This window comes from Petaurus breviceps, unplaced genomic scaffold (genome assembly GCF_028583685.1).
Source record: "Petaurus breviceps papuanus isolate PSGF00001 unplaced genomic scaffold, PetGlider_PUasm1.0 156, whole genome shotgun sequence".
Taxonomy (NCBI): domain Eukaryota; kingdom Metazoa; phylum Chordata; class Mammalia; order Diprotodontia; family Petauridae; genus Petaurus; species Petaurus breviceps.
Window position 1 is genome coordinate 12,234,954 of NW_027185720.1, and position 21,297 is coordinate 12,256,250.

Genomic DNA, 21,297 nt, shown 5'->3' on the forward strand with positions numbered 1-21,297 from the left:
GGGGTGGGGAGGAACCTTAAAACATAGAATGTCAGAGCTGGGAGGAACCTTAGAACAGGGAGTGTCAGAGCTGGGAGGGGCCTTAGAACAGGGATTATCAGAGCTAGAGGGGCCTGAGAACAGGGGATGTCAGAGCTGGAGGGGCCTGAGAACAGGGGATGTCAGAATGGGGAAGGATCTCAGAACGGGGGTTATTAGAACAAAGAATTTTAGAATTGGAAGGCACTTGAAAATATATAATATTAGAACTGGAAGAGACCTTAGAGGTCAACAAGTCCTACAGCCTCTTGTTACAGATGAGGAAACTGAGGCCCAGAGAAGGTCAGTTCCTTCCCCAGGACCCTCTTTTCAATGAGCTCTCTGGTTGCATCAGATTACATGACAGTGACCACCAGGTGGCGCCACAGTGCCCAGAGTGCTGCATAGGGACTCCAGATCCGACTTTCAAGCTATCCTTAAATGCTTTGAGACAGTCACTGGGCTCTGGTCTGCCTCAGTGTCCTCACCTGTAAAACAGGGATAATGACAGCACACCTCCATGCCAGGTCCTTGTGCAGAGAAGGTGGGCTGACATTTGTAAAGTGCTCTGCAGACCTAACTGCCCGCTGCGTTCATATCATTAGCAGATAACACGTGCCCCATATTAGATATTCCACTAAAAGACACTAAAATGCGTTTTCTATTCTGGCAACGATCCTTTTGTGGAGATGGGCAAACCGAAGCTGGCAGGTAGGGACAACCAGCCACCAAATGGTCAGGGGAGGCTGCCAGGACCAGCCTTCGGGGCCTGACTCCATGACCATCTTTAGCACTTCCTTGGTCCCTCCTTTAGCAGGCTAGCTGCAGGGGTGACCGTGAGCCAAATGAGAATGACAGAATCGGAACATTGGAACTAGGAGGGCCTCTGACCCTCTTATTTTACATCTGGAGGAAACTGAGGCCCTGAGAGGGGAAATGTTAGGCTTGCAGTTACCCAGCTAGCTAGTGGCATTGCTAGGACTTTGAACCCAGGACTACTCACCCTCTCCTACCCCAAAGTCCTTTTTTCTTTTCCTGACCCCCTGCCACCTCTCTGCCCTTCACTTGTCAACCTTTAAGAGTGTCCAGCACCCCCTGGACACTGCCTGAGGGCTTGGGCACAGTCTCAATGGAAGTCAGCCACATGGAGCTTCTCTGAGAAAAACAGCCAAGCGATCCAGGAGCACAGGGTGTCTGGGAGTCCCAAGAAAACCATGTCGGGAGAGCTCCCAACAGAAGAAGCCAGACATCTGCAAGGCCCCCTGTTTCATTTTGGACCTCATGCCTCCTGGGAAACAGAGATGCCAGGATGGATCTGTCTTGCTGCTTTGATTGGAGAGGCCATCCCTTAAAGAGACAGCAGCGATCCATATCATAAAACACTGCCTAAATTTTTAATATGATCGATCTGAGCGTAACAGAAGCCAATTTAGCCTGGGTGAGGAAAGACAAGGCCCCACCGGGCACAGAGCCTCACAGCTGCCCTGAAAGGGATCTGAGTAAGGCTGGGGCCAGATGGCCCTCAGTGAGGATGGAACCTTCCCTGAAGGCACTGTCCTTGAAGTCTCTGGGTGGGTGGGATGGGAAAAGGGCAGCAGAAAGGAGTGACGTGGTTTCCTGGAGGGCAGACTGGATCTGGGGTCAGAGGACCCAGGTTCAGATCCTGACCCTGCCATTGCTACCCAAGCCCCCTGGCTTTCTCTAAGACAAGGGGGCTGGGCTCAGTGGCCTTCCAGATCGAAATCTAAGATCCCATGACTTCTGGATTCAAGACTAGGTTGAACCCTAGCTCTGCCATTTTTTAGCTGTAAGACCTTAGGTAAAAATCACTTTCCCATTTGCAGCTTCAGTTTTTGGGATTTGTTGTTGAGTCAGTCTGACTCTTTGTGATCCCATTTGGGGTTTTCTTGGGATGGATACTGGAAAGATACTGGAGTGGTTTGTTTTTACTCCAGCTCATTTTACAGATGAGGAAATTGAGGCAAACAGGGTGAAGTGACTTGCTCAGGGTCACACAGTCAGCAAGTATCTAAGGCCAGATTCAAACTCAGGTATTCCTGATCCCAGGCCCTGCATTCTATCCACTTTGTCACCTAGGTAGCCTTAAAATGGGATAGATGATCTCTACCGTCCCTTCTGGCTTTGCCTCTATGGTCATTATAAGTTTTTCTTTTCTTTCTTTTTTTTTTTTTAAGCAATTGGGGTTAAGTAACTTGCTCAAGGTTACAAGGCCAGTTATTTCTGGGTGTGGTGCTAAGTGTCTGAGCCCGGATTCTATCCCCAGGTCATCCCTACACTGGAGCCAGTGCTCTTAACTCACTGAGCCACCTGGCCGCCCCTGTACGTTTTTCTTTTAAAACTGCTACTGCTCTGGGTTGGATTCCATGGCCCTAGAAGTCAAGAGCTCTTAGCTTCAAAGGATTATAGATTTGGAGCTGGAGGGGATTTTGAGGTCAGAGGTCCATAGATTTAGTTTCCGAAGAGACCTTATCAATCATCTCGTCCAGCTGCCTCATTTGGTGCTAAAGCCCAGAGGGGTACGGTGCCTTGCCTGGGGTCACACATCTAGGAAGTATTGGATGCAGTATCCCAATCTTCATTTTCTGACTCTTATTCTACTGTGCCAAGCTGCACACTCTGCTGGGAATCCCTGCCACAGAATCCTAGGTTGTCAGAGCGGCAAGGGACCTTTCAAAGCATGTAGTGCGACCCTCTAATCTTGCAGATTAGAAAGGGAAGTGACTTGCCCAAGGGCATACTGCTGCTCAGTGGAACAGTGGGATGCCTGCTCTTTTGATTCCAGACCTCACTCTCTCCTCCACTGCTTTCATAGGCTGACATTAGCAAGGACCATCAGAGCCATGTCATCCACTATGGTCCCTTCCAGCTCCGACAACCTAGGGTTTGATGAGAGGGGAGCAGGCAGCCCAGCCCAGTGGAAAGGTCACGCTGGATCCAGAGTCACTTCTAATGCTTGCATTAGGTTAAATAACGCACTCATAGCTGCCCAGGTTTAGGCAGCAGACTAATGGGAGGTGAACTCAAAGACTTGGATGTGCCCCTTGAGGCCTGACCCCAACCATGGCTTAGGGGATGGAATTTCCCTGCTATTTGCCCAAGGTTTGGCACACAGGCTGAAGTGCCAGCAGGAAAGGATGCTTTTCCCCAGAGGGAAGGCTTCATGGAGGTGTGGTCCAGAGACCCTGGCCTCCTGGGCTTCCTCAGTTTCCATGCATTTTCCCTGGTTCTCCCTTCTGCCTGGAACTCTCTTCCTCCTCATATTGGATTCTTGGCTTCCTTCAAGTCTCAGTTAAAATCACACCTTCTGTAAGAACCCTTTTCTGGTCTCGTTCCTTCCCTCTCTCCAATGTATCCTGCCCATGTCGTGTTTGTATGTAGTTGTGTTTTTTGGTCTCCTCCATTAGACTGGCAACTCCTTGAGGACAGGGGTTGTGTTTGGTCTTTCTTGGTATCTCGAGTGCTTGGCATATAGTAAGTATTTACTAAGTCCTTGACTTGACTTAATCTAACAGGCAGTGGGGCTATTATTTTAAATTAAATTACGTGAACATTTTTAATATAACTATCATGGGGCTGGACTTGGGTGCTTCTCCTAGAGCTGGTCATACATTCTGGTCTCCAGCTAAAGGACATGTATGGCATAGCATCTCTTAATTTGTTGTTTGGTCCCTAGGCCTAGGGTTACATTGAGGATGACCCAGCCAGGAGGAGCTGTCCACTCAATAGACCACCAGAGAGCAAACAGATTGACTTCTCTCCTACTCTGGGTCTTTTACAGCCTTTCCTTTTGAATTCTAGTGGTGGGGGATAGAGAATTTTTCTCTCTTCTCACCGAGTGGTAATGGTGGCCCACAATTTAGGCTTATGGCAATGAGAACAGCATTGGCCTAGGTAAAACAGGGATCTTGGCTGCTTTCTTCTAGATTTATGTTTCTTCCCTGGGCATAGGTCTGCGAACAGCAACCAGCCATCCTGAGCAATGGATATTCTCAGACTTGGTGGTGACTATCTTGTGAATGCAAGCATTCCTGAGTTCCTGAATTAATTCTGGCCACCCAGCAGGAGGTGTTTCCTAGAACTACACTGCTTCATAGCGGGTAAGGTGACCACCAGGCAGATCATCCTGAACTTAAAAGGACTAAAGAACCATCCCTGACTGGCCAGCAGATGTGGAACTTATGAATTGGTTAGACAAGTAGAGGTCAGAGGTGAATGTATACTCAGCTGTCTTACACTGCACCTTTACCTTTGGGAAAGATTATAATGACAGGGATGGGTTATAGTTGTATGTTTTATTATGTATGTTTATTTATTTTTTATATTTTATATAAAATTATATATTTTATTTACGTATGTTAATGAATGCTGTTTTGTTTTGGGCAAAAATTATTTTCCCATTTGCAGCCTCAGTTTAATAATCTTTAAAATGGGATTTGTTGTTGAGTTGGTTTGACTCTTTGTGATCCCATTTGGTTGTTTTTTATGTTTTAAGCATTTCTTTTATGGTTGAGAAAATGAAAAAAAGCTCTCTTATACTTGATAAACATTGAATATTTAGTATCTTTTCTAGAAAGCTCTCATAAATCCCTTTATGAGGAGGTCCCAGGTAAGAGTCAGACCAAAGTATTGTTTAGAATCGGGGGCTAACATGCTATGGTCTTTGGGCCAAATTCAGCCCATCATATTCTTAACTGCACAAAAATAGGAGATGGGCTGGATTTGGCCCTTGGGGTTCAGTTTTCTGACCCCTCATTTAGAAATTTTCCCTGGAGTCCTACTTTAGGGAAGGGGCATAAAGAGCCAGAGAGATGAGAAAAGCCTGACTCTCCTCTTTTGGTGAACACGGGATGAATTTGGGCCCTGTGTGAGTGCAGAGCACAGGGCCCTTGTGAAAAGGGCTTTCCGAGGTCACATCTCATGACCTGGGCCATATTTGTCCTACTTCTTTTGGGGCTAGCTTGTTTGTCCTAGATTTGGGAAAGTTCAGAACACTCCATCCGGAATGCTCCAATGTTTTCCAGTGATAGATAGAAATGGGATACATTATGGGTCACAGGTACCCACTGGAAATATTTTGTTAGGACCTCCATCTGGATTTCCCTGTGCATTGGAAGAGATCCAGGGAAGAAATGTATGGGTTGCTTGAAGGACCCATGGGAGGAATTTTCACCATGGATTGATTTATTTTCACAAGAAGGTGAGGGAATGAGTACTAGTTTTGTTATGAAGACCCCTCATGATCTGGGACCTCATTTGGGACTATAAATTACTTTCCCTTCAAGAAAAAAAAGCTATTAATTTTTTTCTTCCTTCCCCATTTGCTAGGGTTGTTTTTGTGATTTTAATTTTGTTTTCTCCTAATAATTTTGGGTAGAGACAGACACTAAAAAGCAACAGGCAGGAGATAATATATGAGAACTTAGTAAAATGTTGTTTGCTTATTAGATTTGTATAATTTTGTATATGGGTTTAGGTATAATCTCCAGATCCATCAGGTATGATAGGTCAAAACCTTTCACAACATTGTTAATTTTGGGATTTAAAAAAAAAACCACACCGAGGAATGCTGGAACTGTTGGCATGGTATTCATGAGACCATGACCATTAAGAATCATACCGCATGGGCTCTGGTGAGACTCCTTTTGTGTGGGAAGCACACAAAAGGATTTTGGGGCCCCTTTGGAACCTCAGTGAACTATCCAGGGTTAGGAATATGGGCAAATGTGCCCCAAATGCCCCAGGTGATCTGATGGAGACAGTATCAAATGTAACAGGAATGAATGAAGTTGGTCATCACTAGTGTGTTACAGTGTGTTGAGTCAGAAGACATGGGTTTAAATTCTGACTCTACCATTAATTTCTTTATGTGAACTTGGAAAGATCACAGCCTCATTTCCAATGTTAATGCCTTTAATATATTTTTCCTTATCTTACTTTCCCCCCTTATTTTATCCTTTGGAATACAAGATCCTTGAAGGGACCAGTTTGTTTTGTCTTTGTATACCCAGAGCTTAACATGGTACCTGGCACATAGTAGGTTGGTTAAGTTGAGTTAGGTTTCCATTTTCTTTCCTAAAATAAGAAGGTTGGAAGAGATGACCTCTCTAGCTCTTAGTCTATCTTGATGACAATGTCATAGTCATGTTTTCTGAATGAAGACTGGAAGTTCTCTCCATTATGCTACACCATCTCTCTTTCCAGGAAACATCGTTGGCTTGCTGCATTTCAATTGAACAAGACCTTTCCTTGGGTTCTCAAGATATTTCCTCTTGATAAATGTATTTCTCAAAGCTTCCATAGTGATTTTTCCTAAAGTACAATTCTGACCATATCACTCTTGTATTCAATAAACTCCAGTGCTTCCTATTACCTCTAGGAACAAATATAACCCTTTGCTTGTCATTTAAAGCTTTTGCAACCTGGCTCCAACATACCTTTCCAGTCTCATTACTGATTAATCTTCTTCACATACTCTATAGTCCAAACAAACCAACCTTCTTGCTGTTTCCTATATGAGGGATTCATTTTCCACTTGTGTGTCTATGCACTGCCATCCCTCATGCCTAGGATGCCCTCCCTCTTCATGGCTGCCTCTTAGAATTCTTCACTTCCTTCAAGACTCAGCTCAAGCACCATCTTCCACACGAAGCCTTTCCTTATCATCCTAGCCATTAGCGTCATCCTCAAGTACCCTTCTGTCATCTGCATATCTTATATCCATATATGTTGTCTCCCTGATTCAATGGAATTTCCTTGAGGGACACACCTGACCCATAATAGGAGCTTAATGAATGCTTATTGATTGATTAATCAATGGCTGATTTGTGGCCTAGGTCATAAATTATGTCAAAATTTAATTTTGGCTTTGATAGTTTTTCCCCCCTAAAACTCTCATCCCCCTTTTTCTTTTTATGTCACTTTTATTTTAGGTCCCTTTTTTCAATTACCAAGCATTTAGTTTCTCCCCCTCTCAATTTCTCCCCTGCCCCCACTGAAAAAATCAAAGAAAAACACAATCCTGTCCTTTTCTCTTCAGTGGAACTGTTAGACAGATAGATAGGTGCTCCAGCCCACTGTGCCCGGCATACAGAAGGTGCTTAATAAACGGATCTTGATAACTTGATAGTTGGTTGATCCAAGAAGGAAGGATTAGCCTCTCTTTATTTAAATTCCTCATTCCCTTTGAGGTTTACAAAGCACTTTCTCCATCTTCATTTATTGAATCAATCAGTACAAGGGTTAGCATTCCCATTTATAGATGAAGATAGTGCAGCACAGATAATTTGAGTGACTTGTCCAAGGTCATAGGGGAAGGATATTAGGACCCTACATCATGGGCTGGAAGGGACCTTAGAGGTCATCAAATAAAATCCTCTTATTTACAGAGGAGGAAACTGAACACTGAGTCCTCCTGAAGTTAAATGACTTGACCAGGGTCACACATCAAAGCATACATTTGAACAGTTTCCTGGCACTGCCAAATATCCAGAGGCTGGCTCCATTGGATTTGCCCAGAGACTTTAGTAAGAATTGAACTCCGATTCTACTTTTGGAAGTGAGGTTCTCCAGAAGAGATCTCAGATCACTGGGTGCTAGCACCCACACCCCCTTGATTGAGAGGAAGAATCAATGTACTTACGGAGGAAATACTCTGCTGTGTCGGCTTCATAATCTGCATCCTCAGGGAAGTGATCGATTTGCTTACATAGACCTTTAAAATTCCCTGAAAAACAAGGTAGGAGAAAAAAAATGAGTATACCAGAGCACCAGGGACTCCAGCTCCCATTGGTCTCTTTCTGCCTTCATTGCCTCTTAAGAACCCATTGCCCCCTCCCCTCAAAGGACAATTCCCAAACCTTCCCTTTGGTTCATGCAGGCATTGGGTAGCGCCAGACCCAGGGCCCTAGAGAGAGGCTCTAAGGGTCTGTCTTCCATGAGTGTTCTCTGCTTAGAGCTATGCTCTTGTGGGTTATCTGTGCCTTGATTAGCAAGAAGAGTTTTTATTCTTGTCTAAGGACTGTCACTGAAGAGACAGTGAAACGCTAGTAAACTCAATGTAGCAGATACCGTGAATCCTCTGTTGTTGTGAATAGCGAGGGAACAGGGCAGCTAAGCTGGGGAACAGGAAAGACAGCCCTTGCTACTAGTCCAGAGGCTAGGGGGGCTACTGTGATGTCTTTCTCCCATTCTGAGACTGTCTGCAGGTCATAGAGGAAAGCACCCTGGGCTAGGTGTTTGCAAGCTAGCCTTTACATGATGGTGGCTGAGCTGATTATGTTGGCAGGAGGGAGAGCATGAGCACCAGGTGAAATCTCTCCCTGGAACATGAGTGCACCTCTCTGATGTTTCTAAGCAGAATTCCTTTGTTGCCTGTTTGTGTTTTTCTGTGTTGTATGAGTCTCTGGGTAAGTCTCGTGTAATTGACTGTGTTGTAAAATGCCTGAAGTCTCAGGCACACTAAACAGCTAAGGGTTTGGATGATGACCACTCTATCACAAAATCTTAAAAAAATTGAAAAAAAAATTGAGTTCCAGATTCTCCCTATCTCTCTACCCCCTTCCCAACCCATAAAGAAGGCAAGAAAAATGATACAAAGTCATGCAAAACATATTTCCCCATTAACCATGTTCTGGGGAAAAAAACAAGAAAAAGAGAGAAAGAGAAAAAAATACGCTTCAGTCTGCCCTCTGAGACCATTGGTTCTCTATCTGGAGGTCACAAAGTCTTGTGCAACACTGTCTGAGCCTAGGCTTATTCTGTCATTCTCCTGGTCAGAGGTCACAGGACCCTCACAATGATTGAGAAATGGGATGTGGAGGTTACGCAGATCCTTTAGTTACGAGAATTACCATACAGACACTCGTGAACAGTTAAAAACCTTAGAGTAACAATGAAACATATTAACATGGAAACTACACTGAATGCTCATTCAACAGTCAACAAATTTTTACAGCCATATCCTGCCTAACCCAGACAAATGCCATTGCATAATAATATCAAATGGTGGAAATGAATCCTGCTGAAATGCCATTGGGTTGATTGCCTTATATGCAAAGGAGATAATTCCATGAACTATAGAACTAACCACCCCCGAAACAAGTTGTTTCACCTAAAGTTGGGTTTTGTGGGGCTAATTAGAAGTGTTAAGTAGGGTGTGGTTATATCAGATCCCACCATGTGAAATACACTGTGTTAGATTCCAAGGATCCCCAAATCTGAGAGAGGAGATGAAAAAGGCAAACGAATAACTTTGAAAAATAAATTGTGAATATATATTTAGCTTATATATATAGACACATAATATAAACATTTATATAATATGTGTATATTATATATAATTGTATTATACTAACTGGGCTGGACTGAACTATATTATATATGTGTACACACATATATGCATATACACATACATATATATGTTTATATATGTATGCACACATATACAATGAAAGCCATGAGGGGAAGCATAGTATAGTGGATAGAAAGCTGTCCTCAGAGTCAGGTTTGAGTCCCTGACACACAGCAAATCAAAGCAATGAGACCAAAACAATATCCATCACAAAGGTAATAATATTGATAAAAATATCGTGTGATTGTAATGACACATTTTGGCCTTGGAGCAGAGATAAAGAAATGCACCTCGTTCCTTTCCTTGGAAAAGTGAGGGATAGTGGCAACAGATTGTGGTTGGTGCTGTTAGATGGGACGTCTGCTTGTTAGATGAGAAAGTTTATAGGGCAGACATATTCCGAAATACATCCACCTGAAATGACTGAAATGTAAAAAACCCAAGAGGCATCAATAGAACTTTGATTTTAAAAAATAACGAAGGCTTCTCGCCTGACTTGGCTTGGTGTATGTGGGAGAGGGAAGGAGATCGATATGAGAAATTCTGCCCAGAGAAAATCAACAGGCCTTAGTAACAGATTGGATGGGGGATGAAGTAGGGGGGAGAAAGCAGAGTGATGTAAGGATCTGATCCTGGGTCACTGGGAGGATGGAGAAATATCCAATTTCTCGAGGGAGGAGACTTCAATTTCTGTCTTTGTCTCACTTGTACTGAGCACAGTGCCTGGCCCATAATAGCTGCTTAATCACTTACTCACTCACTCACTCAATCAATAGGCATTCATTGAGCCTAGGACACCCTATGCTCCATCTCCCACCTCTGGGCATTTTCACTAGCAGTCCCTCCTGCCTGGGATGCTGTCTCTCCTTATGTTTTCCCCTTCAAGACTCAGCTCAAATCACACCTTCTGTAAGAGGCCTTCTAGGCTGTCCCCTCTGAGGTTCCCTGCCATCTCTTCTGTCTGTGTCTTGTATTCCAAGTTTAGACTGTGAGCTCCTTGAGGGAAGGGACCCTGGGGTCTTTTTGTTTTTTTTTTTCTTTCTATCTCCCTTGCTTAGCTCAGGGTCTGATGTTTTAAAAGTGCTTAATAATGCTTGTTGACTGACTCACTAATTGTCAGCTACTGGGATTAAATACCAAAAAAAATTAAATAAAACTTAAATAAAAAATTGGAGCTGAAGGGATCCTCAGAAGACATAGCATACAACCCTCCCATTTTACAGAAGATGAAATGGATGCCCAGAGACATTAAGAAATTTGCCCAGGATCACAAAGCTAGTATGTGTTTTAGGCAGCATTTGAGTCCAGGCTTTCTTTTCTCCAAATTTGGCCTTCTATCCACCATACCTTGCTGTCTCTCATAGGCAGGTTGGACAAGAACTCACCCAGGATGCTGCCCAAAGACACCTGGGGATAAATATTCTAACTAGATGCTAAGGTTAGTTGTGCTTGTTTGCTGAAGGACTGACTTTCTATGGTACCTAAAAACTGGAAACAAAGTGGGTTCCCCTCCATTGGTGAATGACTGAACATTGTGGCACATGAAAATAATGGAACATTACTGCATGGCAAGGAATGACCAATAGGAACAATTCAGACAAATGTAGGAAGATTTATATAACCTGATGCAAACTGAAGAGAGAAGAACTAGGAAAGTAACATATTCAATGTCCACAATGATATTAACGGAAAGTGTAATGAGATGGGACCCGGTGCTGGGTAATTACAATGACCCAGCTTGGCCTTGGAGAAGAGAAAAAAAATGACTTCCCTCCTTTTATTGGTAAGGTCGGGGTCCTAGGGAGATTGTGACTCACCCAAGGGAAGTGTGCTAATCTGTGGTCCTCTCTTTCCAAATCTAGCTCTGAAACCATGCATCTAAAACATTATTCTGAGAAGGGGTCCACAATCTTCACCAGACTGACTGACTGCCACAGAGGTCCAGGACACACAGCAAAGTGAAGGACCCTTGTCCTAGGTCAATCCAAATTTCTTAAAGCACTCACAGGTTTGCACAGTATACTTTCCTCCTAGCAACTTTTGAGGTCAGTAATAGAAGTGTATTCTCTCCATTTTACAAATGGAAACACAAAGATCCAGCAAGTTTAGACAATCTATCCAGAATCACATGTAAGTCAGGAGCTGTGCCTGGAATTAAGAGTTTTTGATTCTAAGACCAGTGTTCTCTCCATGGCATCAAGCCTTCCCATCTAGTCTGCCTCCTACCAGATGCCATATTCTTCCTGCCGACATGGAGCCTGCCTCAGGAATTGAGAACAATTTAGAAAATCTTATGGTGACCACCCTGGCAGCTGGTGCCTCCAACCGAATACATATTAGAATGACTTCAGAATTACAGGTTCAGGAGAGAATGACAGTGAGAAAGTAGCCTTTACCAGCCATCCATTTTTCTAAGAGACAGCTTGGCCTCTCTCCTTGGCAATGGCTCTAGGGAAGAGGTGTTCAGACATTCTCAGGGACTCACAGGAATGGTTTCCTGGCTTGCCTGGTTAGACTAAGCCAGTGAATACAAGCGATTCTCTGTCAACCAGCCCATCAGCCAATAAGCCTAATGAAAATAAAATCCCTAAGGTCCTTTGCACAGACCCTCCAACTAACTCCCAGCATCCTCCTAGAGCTGAGCTGATGGGGAACACTCAGAGACGGCTTCTTTGGCAAGCCAGTTGTCGCTGCTGCCAGGGACAAACCATTTCAAGACGGGAAATTTCAGTTCACAGGTATTAAGTAGCTTAAGAAGGGGTTTCATCAGCTTTGTAAAAACCGTGTTAATGTCCCACAATACCAACTGCTGCCGCCTTTCTTTGTGGTACAATGAGCTGCTCATAGAAACCCAATCATTAGCAGTGGGCTAGACATTGGTTTATTTCCTCCATATCCATGAAAAGCTGAAAGAACTGCTAAATGAGCTCCCACGGAGGACGTGTGTGTAACACACACTGAGGCCGACTGAGGGGGCAATCAAGTAATTTTTTTAAGTGGGGGTAAATGAAGGGGTTCATTTGGTTGGCTTGGTCTGCATTCAGATGCTTTCCATCTCAGAACCGTTTGGTAGAGCAGCACAGAGCATGTGATCCAATGCTTGGTGCACAGTAGGTGCTCAGCCAGCAATGGTTGATTGATTGATGAAGGGGAGCACTGGCTTTGGGCTGGGGCGAGGACCTTAGTCTGCTGGGTGACTGGTTCTAGGCTTCTCAATTACTCACAGGCTACGGGAGTCCTCTCTGGGCTTCAGAGGAGTAGCCTGTGGGGTTGTTTTGTTATTTTATGACAACTCCTATGTCTACATAGAACTTTCACATTCGCAATGCACTTTCTTGACAACAGTCCAGTTGCTTATTGGTGCAAGTATACTTATCCAACACATACAATACAATATGATAAACATTCATTAAATGCCTACTATGTGCCAGCCGCTGTATTAAGGGCTGGGGTTACAAATAATGTTCCTGCCCTCAAGGAATTTACCATCTTATAAGAGAAGACAAAACATGATATGCAAAAGGAAGTTGAAAAGGGTGGGGAGGTGTGCCAGACCTCCAAAACACAACCATTTTACGGATGAGGAGACTGAAGATTGGAGAGGTTAAATGACTTATCCAGGATCGTGCTGCTAGGATGAATCAGAGCCTGAATTTTAACCCAGGTCCTTTCTAACTCTAGCTTCACAGCTCTTTTTTGCCACAGCACCACTGGAGTAGATGAATTTCTAATCCTGTGATTCACAATGGGCTTCTAGGATAGAGCACCAGACCTGGAGTCAAAAATTCAAGAGTTCAAATGTGATTTTCAGACACTTACTAGCTGTGTGACCCTGGGTAAGTCACATCATTTTGTCTGCCTCAGTTTCCTGTACAATGAGCTAGAGAAGGAAATGGCAAATCCCTTCGGTTTCTTCACCAAGAAAACCCCAAATGGGTTTAAAGAGAGTTGGACATGACCGAACAATAACAACGATTCACAATGGACTCTTTTGTCCTCTAATGCTTTGGATGCTAATCCTTACTGGTGTTTGTCCTTCATTCTTGAAGATGACCATGACATCAGGAAGGTGATGCTGTGACTTGCAAGTGAATTGGATTTCAGTGAGGCAGGGCTGTGCAAGATCACTAGCCTCATTGTGTCCCCTGGAGTTATCTGGGTCCAGTGGCAAGACATAGATCAGGATGACTGTGGGATTGACCCCACAATTCTTTTTAACAGGCTGGTTCAAGTATGTCTTCTTCCAGGAAGCCCCTAGCCTTTTGATCTGTTCCCTCCTCTGGACCATATGGCACCACACATTTGGGTTCCCAAACATTTTCTGATTGTTCTGTTTGTGAGATCATATAATGTACTTCTGTCATCTCCCCCTCCAGAGATTCCTCTCTTCATTCCCAGTACCTGGCACCATGCTAGGCACATGGTAGCTATTCAACTGATCTTATCCATTGATGGAAGTACAACCCTCTATGCCAGAAGTCAACAAGACTCTATATATGGTGGCTGAGTTTAGTTGTCCCCAAGGAAGCCAACTAGAAGAAACTCAACCTACCTCTTTGGAGGAGGTTTATTAATGAAATAAAGGCAGCTTGAAATTATTAGGAAGTAGCTAATGCGAAATATCATCAATTAAAGAGAATCTGTTACTTTGGGATCTGTAACATGCTTGAAGGTGGTTGACATTGTTCAAGCTTCCTTTCATCTCTTTTCATCTTGTCACTTTTTCCCCTCAAAAACTTTCAATGGTTCCCCTTTCCCTACTGGAGAAAGTTCTAACTCCCTTACTTGAAATAGAGCCCTGCCCTTTCCTCTGTCCCCCCATCTCCCAGGCTCTGATTCACATTTGACTTTTCTCTCCCCTTCTCTCCACATCCAATTACTTTCCAAAGTCCTGTCAATTAAGTAAATTCCAGTCACTTCCTTCGCCAATCTTTCCTTTCTATCCTGATGCCAAGGTCATCTTCATAATGCACAGGTTTGATAATGTCACTTCTTCACTCAAATGCCTTCACTGGCTCCCCATTGTCTATAGAATAAAGTTCCAGTTCCTTAACCTGATATTCAAAGCCTTTCACGATCTGGTTCTAGCCTTCTCTTGTACCACTCCCCTCTCCAGACATTTTTTTCAACATCATCTCACCCTCTCCCACTTCTGAGCATTTGTATTTCCCTGTGCTTGGAATGATTTCCTGACACTCCTTCCCCCAACACACACATGTGTAAGTTGAAATTCTTTTTCTCCTTCAAGGCTCAGTTCAAGCGTCTCATGCATGTAGCCTCCTCTGCTCCTCCAAATTAGAAGTCATTCCTCCCTCCTTCAATATCCCTTTGCTCCCTTCAAGTTTCAGTCCAAGTCCCCACTTCTGTGAGAAGCCTTTCTCTTTTCCTCGCAAGGCTTGTGCCTTCCCTGAGAGATGAACTCTGTTTTATCCCACCTGGATCTTGTCTGTGCGCGACTGCTTGCAGGTGGTCTCCCCCATTAGACTGTGAACTCCTTGAGGGCAGGGCTATCTTTTGTCTTTCCTTGTATCCCCAGCACTTAGCACACTGCCCGGCCCATAGTAAGCTCTTCATAAAAGCATATTGGCTTGACTTTCTCAGTCCGATCTGTTTGACTGCTCTCACAGGCTTAACCACATTCCAACGTCATCTCAGGGCCACAGATATAGAGCTGGGAAACACAATCCCTTCCAGTCCCACCACTTCTTTTTCTTTTTCTTTTTTTTTGATTTTTGGAAGGCAATTGGGGTTAAGTGACTTGCCCAAGGTCACATGGCTAGTTTTTGTGTTAAGTGTCTGAGACCGGATTTGAACTCAGGTCTTCCTGACTCCAGGGCCGGTGCTCTAGTCACTGTGCCACCTGGCTGCCCCACCACCACTTCATTTAACAGATGAGAAACTGATGTGCAGAGGTTAATAACAGTAATTAATGTTTGTTTAGTACATTAGGTTTGCAAAGATATATATATATATAATATACTATAATCTCATTTGTTATATATTATGTATAAAATCTCTCTAAAAATATACATACATACATATGTGATATCCATATTCATCTATCCATCTATCTATCCATCCATCTATCCATTTTTCTTTTGGTTTCTTTCATTGTTCTTTTTAATTCCATCTATCTTTTTTCTTTTTTCCATCTCTCTCTCTCTCTCTCTCTCTTTCTCTCTCTCTCTCTCTCTCTCTCTCTCTCTCTCTCTCTCTCATCTGTGTATCTATTTGATTCTCACAATAATCCTATGAGGTAAGTGCTATTGTTATACCCCTTTTACAGGCAAGAAAACTGGGGCCCAGAATGATGAATTGACATGTCCAGAGCATGCTGGCACTGAGGAGCTCAGATTTGTTGGGTCTTCTGGATTCAGACCCACTTTCTTCTACACTGAACTTTACCACCTTTCCTTGACCTGGGTTCCAGGTACCCAGATTTTGGATCCAAAGCTGTCCAACCATAGGAAGGCCAGATGCACACAAAAAGAGCTCCTTGTCACTAGCTCTGTTTTGGCAGAGGAGAGGCTATTTTTTTTAATAAATTCTAGAAAATGGAGTGAGAAGGCATGAGTGTGGCTTCAGCCTGGGAAAAAATAATCTTGGACTTTATTTTTACCAAACAAAGGTATAGGAATAACTATTGACCCATTTGCCTACTTTTCCATTCCTATCCAATCTTTATGGGACCCATCTATACAGCATCAGAGGAATCCTTGATGAAGTATGAGAAGGGTACAGGCTAATTTTCAGAAAGGGTATTTCATGGCCTGGGCATTTAGGTGATGGCATAGTTCACAGGGTCCCTGGAGTCAGGGAGACCTGAGTTCAAATATGACCTCAGACACTTCCTAGCTGTGTGACCGTGGGCAAGTCTCTTAACCCTGTTTACCTCAGTTTCCTCATCTGTAAAATGAGCTGGAGAAGAAAAGGGCAAACTACTCCACTATCTTTGCTAAGAAAACACCAAATGGGGTCACGAAGAGTCTGACATCACTGAACAACAGCAATATTCCATAGCCAAGGGTGTGCTGGTAAATGTTTAACAACCAGCTCTCTAAAATATGTACTCAAGATATAGTTTTCAGTTTAATTTTCATTATTAACATTTTCTCCATCATTTTCTTAAGTCTAGTCAATCAACAAAATAACAAATCGAGTCCTCACTTGAATCATTTGCCAGTTTTCAAAATATAAATGTTTCCACTTTTCAGTTTGAACAATTTGCTCTCTAGAAGTGGTTTAGGTCAAAAAAGACCATCAAAAGCTGCTCCCAGTTAGTGCTGTTCATAGTGAGACTGTTTTTCTGGAAGTCTATTGTTGAGTAGGATGTTGTGACAAATGCAATCATGAAATAAATATTGTAATCAATGGGTCCAATCTTAAGTGATATCTGAAGTAAATTCACTCCTAAATATGGAGTTTCTTGAGACCTTTCATGAATCAGGATTTAGGATCACAGCTCTAGAACTGTTAACATGGGACCCCCAGGAACCATCCAGCTCACTTCTTCCCCATTTTACTGATAAAGAACTAAAGCTAAGTGATTTGTCCAAAGTCTTACAGCTGCTGAGTGTCTAAGGTGTAATTGGAATCCAGGTTTTCCTGACTTCAGGTTCATCTATTACACACTAAGCTGTCTCTTAATTAAGGGAAGGCTTTCTTCTGTTTGGGGAAAACTGAGACTGATGGTAGGAGCCAGTTGAAAGAAGTGAGAATGTGTGAGAGAGGGGATGACTCCTTGAAAAAGTACCAGAGTAGATGGGTTTGAGAGCAGAGAAAGGGGGAATGGGTTTTGGTGAGGAGTAGGGGGATCTGGTCTTCTGTGTCCAGGAAGAAAGAGGAGAGAGTGGGTGATGTTGTTGAGACGTTCCCAGGGACAGCTGGGAGCAGCTGAGGGAGGGCGGGCCAGATGGTTTTTGGTCTGTTCAGAAGACTAAGTCATCTGCTGCTGGGGCTGGGAGTAGGGGTGTGGCTAGGGATCAGAGGAAGGCAGGAGCTTAAAGTCTAACCAAGGGAACAGGAGAGAAAAACCAGGAAGGATAGAAATGAGCCTGGGACAGATGAGAGACCCAGACAAGACCCTTTAGTTGGAGAATTGAGTTTATTTTCATGATCATTCTTTTCCCTCTCTGTTGGCTTTTTCCCTACTGCCTACAGAGATGCCCATATTTTTCCCATTTTGAAAAAACACTCACTTGATCCTTCCCTCCCTAACAATGATTCTATGTCCTCTCTCTCTTCTGCCCTTTGTAGCCAAATGCCTCCAAAATGGTTGCTACTACTTTCTCTGTTATCATTCCCTTCTTAACCCCCTTACAATCTAGCTTCCAACCTCATTATTCCATTGAAACTGCTCTCTCCAAAGTTACTGATGATTTCTTAGTTGACAAATCCAGGGACCTTTTCTCAATCCTTATTCTCCCTGACCTCACTGCAGCCCTTCACACTGTTGATCACTCCTCCTCGACACTCTTTCATCTCTAGATTTTTGAGGCACCTTTCTCCTAGTTCTTCTTCTACCTATGTGATCACTCCTTCTCAGTCTGCTTTGCTGGATTGTCATTCACATCATACCATCTAACTGTAGGCATCCCTTAGGGTTCTGTCCTGGACCCTCTTCTCCCTCTATACTATCTCACTTGGTGAGCTCATCTGTTCTCATGGACTTTATTACCATCTCTGTGCTGATGATTCTCAGACCTACCTATTCTGCCCCAACCTCCAATTTCCCATCTTGAACTGTCTTTCAGACATATCAAACTGGATGTCCAGTAGATGTCTTAACCTCAACCTCTATAAAACTGAACTCATTATCTTTCCCCCTAAACCTTCCCCCTCCTTCCTTCCTCATTACTGTAGGGGACAACACTCTCTTCCCAATCCCTCAGGTTCACCCTAGGATTCATCCTGGACCCCTCTCTCTGTCTCTCTCTGTCTCTGTCTCTCTGTCTCTGCCTCTCTCTGTCTGTCTCTGTCTCTCTCTCTCACCCCCATGTCCAAGCCTGTCATCTTTATCTCTGCAGCATCCTCAAATATGCCTCCTTCTCTCCTCTGACACTGTTCCCAACCTGGTGCAGACCCTCATAACCTCCTGCATGGACTATTACAATAACCTGCTGGTGGGGTCTGCCTGTCTCAGATCTCTCCCACTTCAACCCATCCTCCATTCAGCCACCAAAGTGATTTTCCTAGTGTAGGTCTGACCATGTCACCCATCTCCTCAATAAACTTCAGTGGCTCCTTATTGCCTTCAAGCTCTACCAGATTTCCAGTCTTCTTATGCTTGATTCCCCACAACATACTCTTTGATTCAGTAACCCTAGTCCCTTTGATGTTCCTCGAACAAGACATTCTCTCTTGGCTCTGGTAATTTTCTCTGCCTGGAATGTTATGCTTCCTCATCTCCCCCCTATTGCTTTCCCTGGCTTCCTTTAAATACACTCAGAATCCCATCTTCTACAGGAGGTATTTCTATAATCCCTCTTAATTCTAGGGCTTTACCTTCCAATAATTTTGTTTATTCTGTCTCTAGTTTGCTTTGTACATATTCATTTGCTTGTGGTCTCCCTTATTAGATTGTAAGCTCCTTGAAGGAAGGGACTGTCTTTTGCCTCTTTTTTATCCCCAGTGCTTAGCACAGTGACTGGCACATAGTAGGTGCTTAATAAATGTTTACTGATTGACTGATTGATGAATTAGCACCAATGTGATGGATTAGGAGATTTATCCCATAGAATGTAAGCTCCTTCATTTTTGTTTTTGCATCCCTGGCACTCAGCACACAGTAGGTACTTAATAAATGTTTGTTGATGGATGGACTGATTCAGAAAATGGAGTTCTAACCACTTGAGTTTAACTCCTTCCTCCAACTAAACCAAAAGTTCCATCACAGTGTAAGTGATAAGCTATTCTCCAATAGAAGAGAACGTTGGGGCTCATATCTTTGCTGTCTCAAGAGAGAGACTTTTAGAATAGCAAGAGAACTGACCCTCATATGACTTTGAGCAAGCTGTATAACCTCTTTCAGACACTGGTCCAGTCAAAAGAGGATGAAATTTGGAGTCTGAAGGCTTGGGTTCAAATTCTAGCTCTGCCACTCCCTGTGTGACCTTGGAAGTGTCATTTGCCCCTCTGGGTCTCAGGTTCCACATCTCTAAAATCACAGAGTTGAGCTATATGGCCTCTGAGGTCAGTTGAGATAATAATTGAAAACATTTTGCAATCTTTTAAAAAATACATTTTTTTTGGCTTTTTGGAAGGGGCAAGGCAGGGCAATTGGGGTTAAGTGACTTGTCCAAGGTCACATGGCTAGTTTTGTGTTAAGTGTCTGAGGCTGGATTTGAACTCAGGTCCTCCTGACTCCAGGGCTGGTGTTTCACTGTTTCACTGTGCCACCTAGCCATCCCTTGCACTTTGCAATCTTAAAGGGCTACATAAATGCTAATTGTTAATAATGATGATAGTTATTCCGATCCTTTCCAACTTGGGCTATGTTATTGATAATCATATTATGGGTGGATAGGATAGTGTTCCCCTACTGGGAATTCAGCATTACGGGACAGTCTTTCCTTTGTCCTTTGAAACAGAAAACCTATCACTGCCTGAAAGGAGTTTCTATTCTACTTGGGCTGGAGTAGCCATGGCCCTACTGGACCACAGGGCACCTGAGACAACTCTGCTACTTCTCCCCTTAATCTCTTTTCTTGCTTCTCTCCCTGCAAATAACTGAGTAACAGAATCTCTGAGATCTGAGTCTCTGAGAAGGGACCTCAAAGATTATCTCGTCCAACCCCTCATGTTACAGATGAGGAAACTGACGTATGCGGGAATCATAGGCTCACAGATGTGGAGCAGGAGGGGGCCCCTCCAGGACTGAGAATCCCTCCTTCACCACGACCCCCAAGGGGCCATCTAGCCTCTGTAAAGGGCCTGGGAGAGTGAGTCAGCTCCTGACAATGATGCTCGTTTCTCCCTCCTTTCTGAGGGATCTCTTCTGTAATACCCCTGAGGAATGGTCATAGGGTCACAGAGCGAGAAAGGACGTTCGAGGCCAGCTTGTGCAATCCCTTCATTTTACAGACGAGGGTACTGCAGCCCAGAGAGAGGAAATGACTTCTCCAAGGTCACAAAGGGTTAAGTCAACTAATATTTATTTAGTCTCATCTATGTGCCAGGCACTGAAGTAATCAGTTAGGAAACTGAGGCTCAGAGAAATGAATTCATTGCCCAGATTCACATTGCTAATATGTCAGAGATGAGATTTGAACCCAGGGCTTCCTAATGCAAAGTCTGGTGCTCTACTCACTATGCCATATTGCCTCTGGTATAGTTTCTCATACCTGCTCCCAAGTGAAGAGGAAAGTTCCTTTTCTCCTATATTCCTCCTCTTTTCTTATCCCCTTTTCTTCTCTCTCCCTTCCTCTGTTTCTTATTTAATCACAGAATCTCAGCACTGGGGGTAGGGAGGGCACGGCCATCTCCTTCAATCCCTCCTGCACCCCCTTGGACAAATAAAATGATGAGAGCTGACCACAGCCACTTAAACAGCATAGCAGGTAATGAATGGAATCATTGGCCTTCTCAGCTGCGGGTCTCTCGCCATTGACAGAGAGCCCAGTTAGACAATCAGTCCTGGCTGATATTCTGGGTGCGGCAGTGACTGCATCTTTACTGTGGGCAAAGCAGCACCACTTCACACAGGAAATCGCAGGGACAGGATAAGACAGAAAAGTGAAGTGGGTTATACCTCTAGGCTCCCTGGTTTCCTTCCATCCCTCTTTCTTTCCTTCCTTTTTTCCATCTTCCATCCTTCCTTCTCTCATTTTTTCCTTCTTTTCTTCCTCCCTTTCTTCCTCCCTCCCTCCTTCTCTTCCTCCCTCCCTTCCTTCCTCCTTTCCTCCCTCCCT

General features: G+C 43.7%; 1 protein-coding gene across 1 annotated transcript in view; it reads right to left on the reverse strand.

Moving 5' to 3' along the window:
- Window positions 1-21,297, reverse strand: part of CACNG2 (calcium voltage-gated channel auxiliary subunit gamma 2) — a 153,231-nt gene that overhangs the window by 12,565 nt on the left and 119,369 nt on the right. Inside the window, exon 2 of the mRNA XM_069082177.1 lies at window positions 7,679-7,762. Coding sequence (XP_068938278.1) covers window positions 7,679-7,762 — 84 coding nt within the window. The remainder of the gene's footprint in view (window positions 1-7,678; window positions 7,763-21,297) is intronic.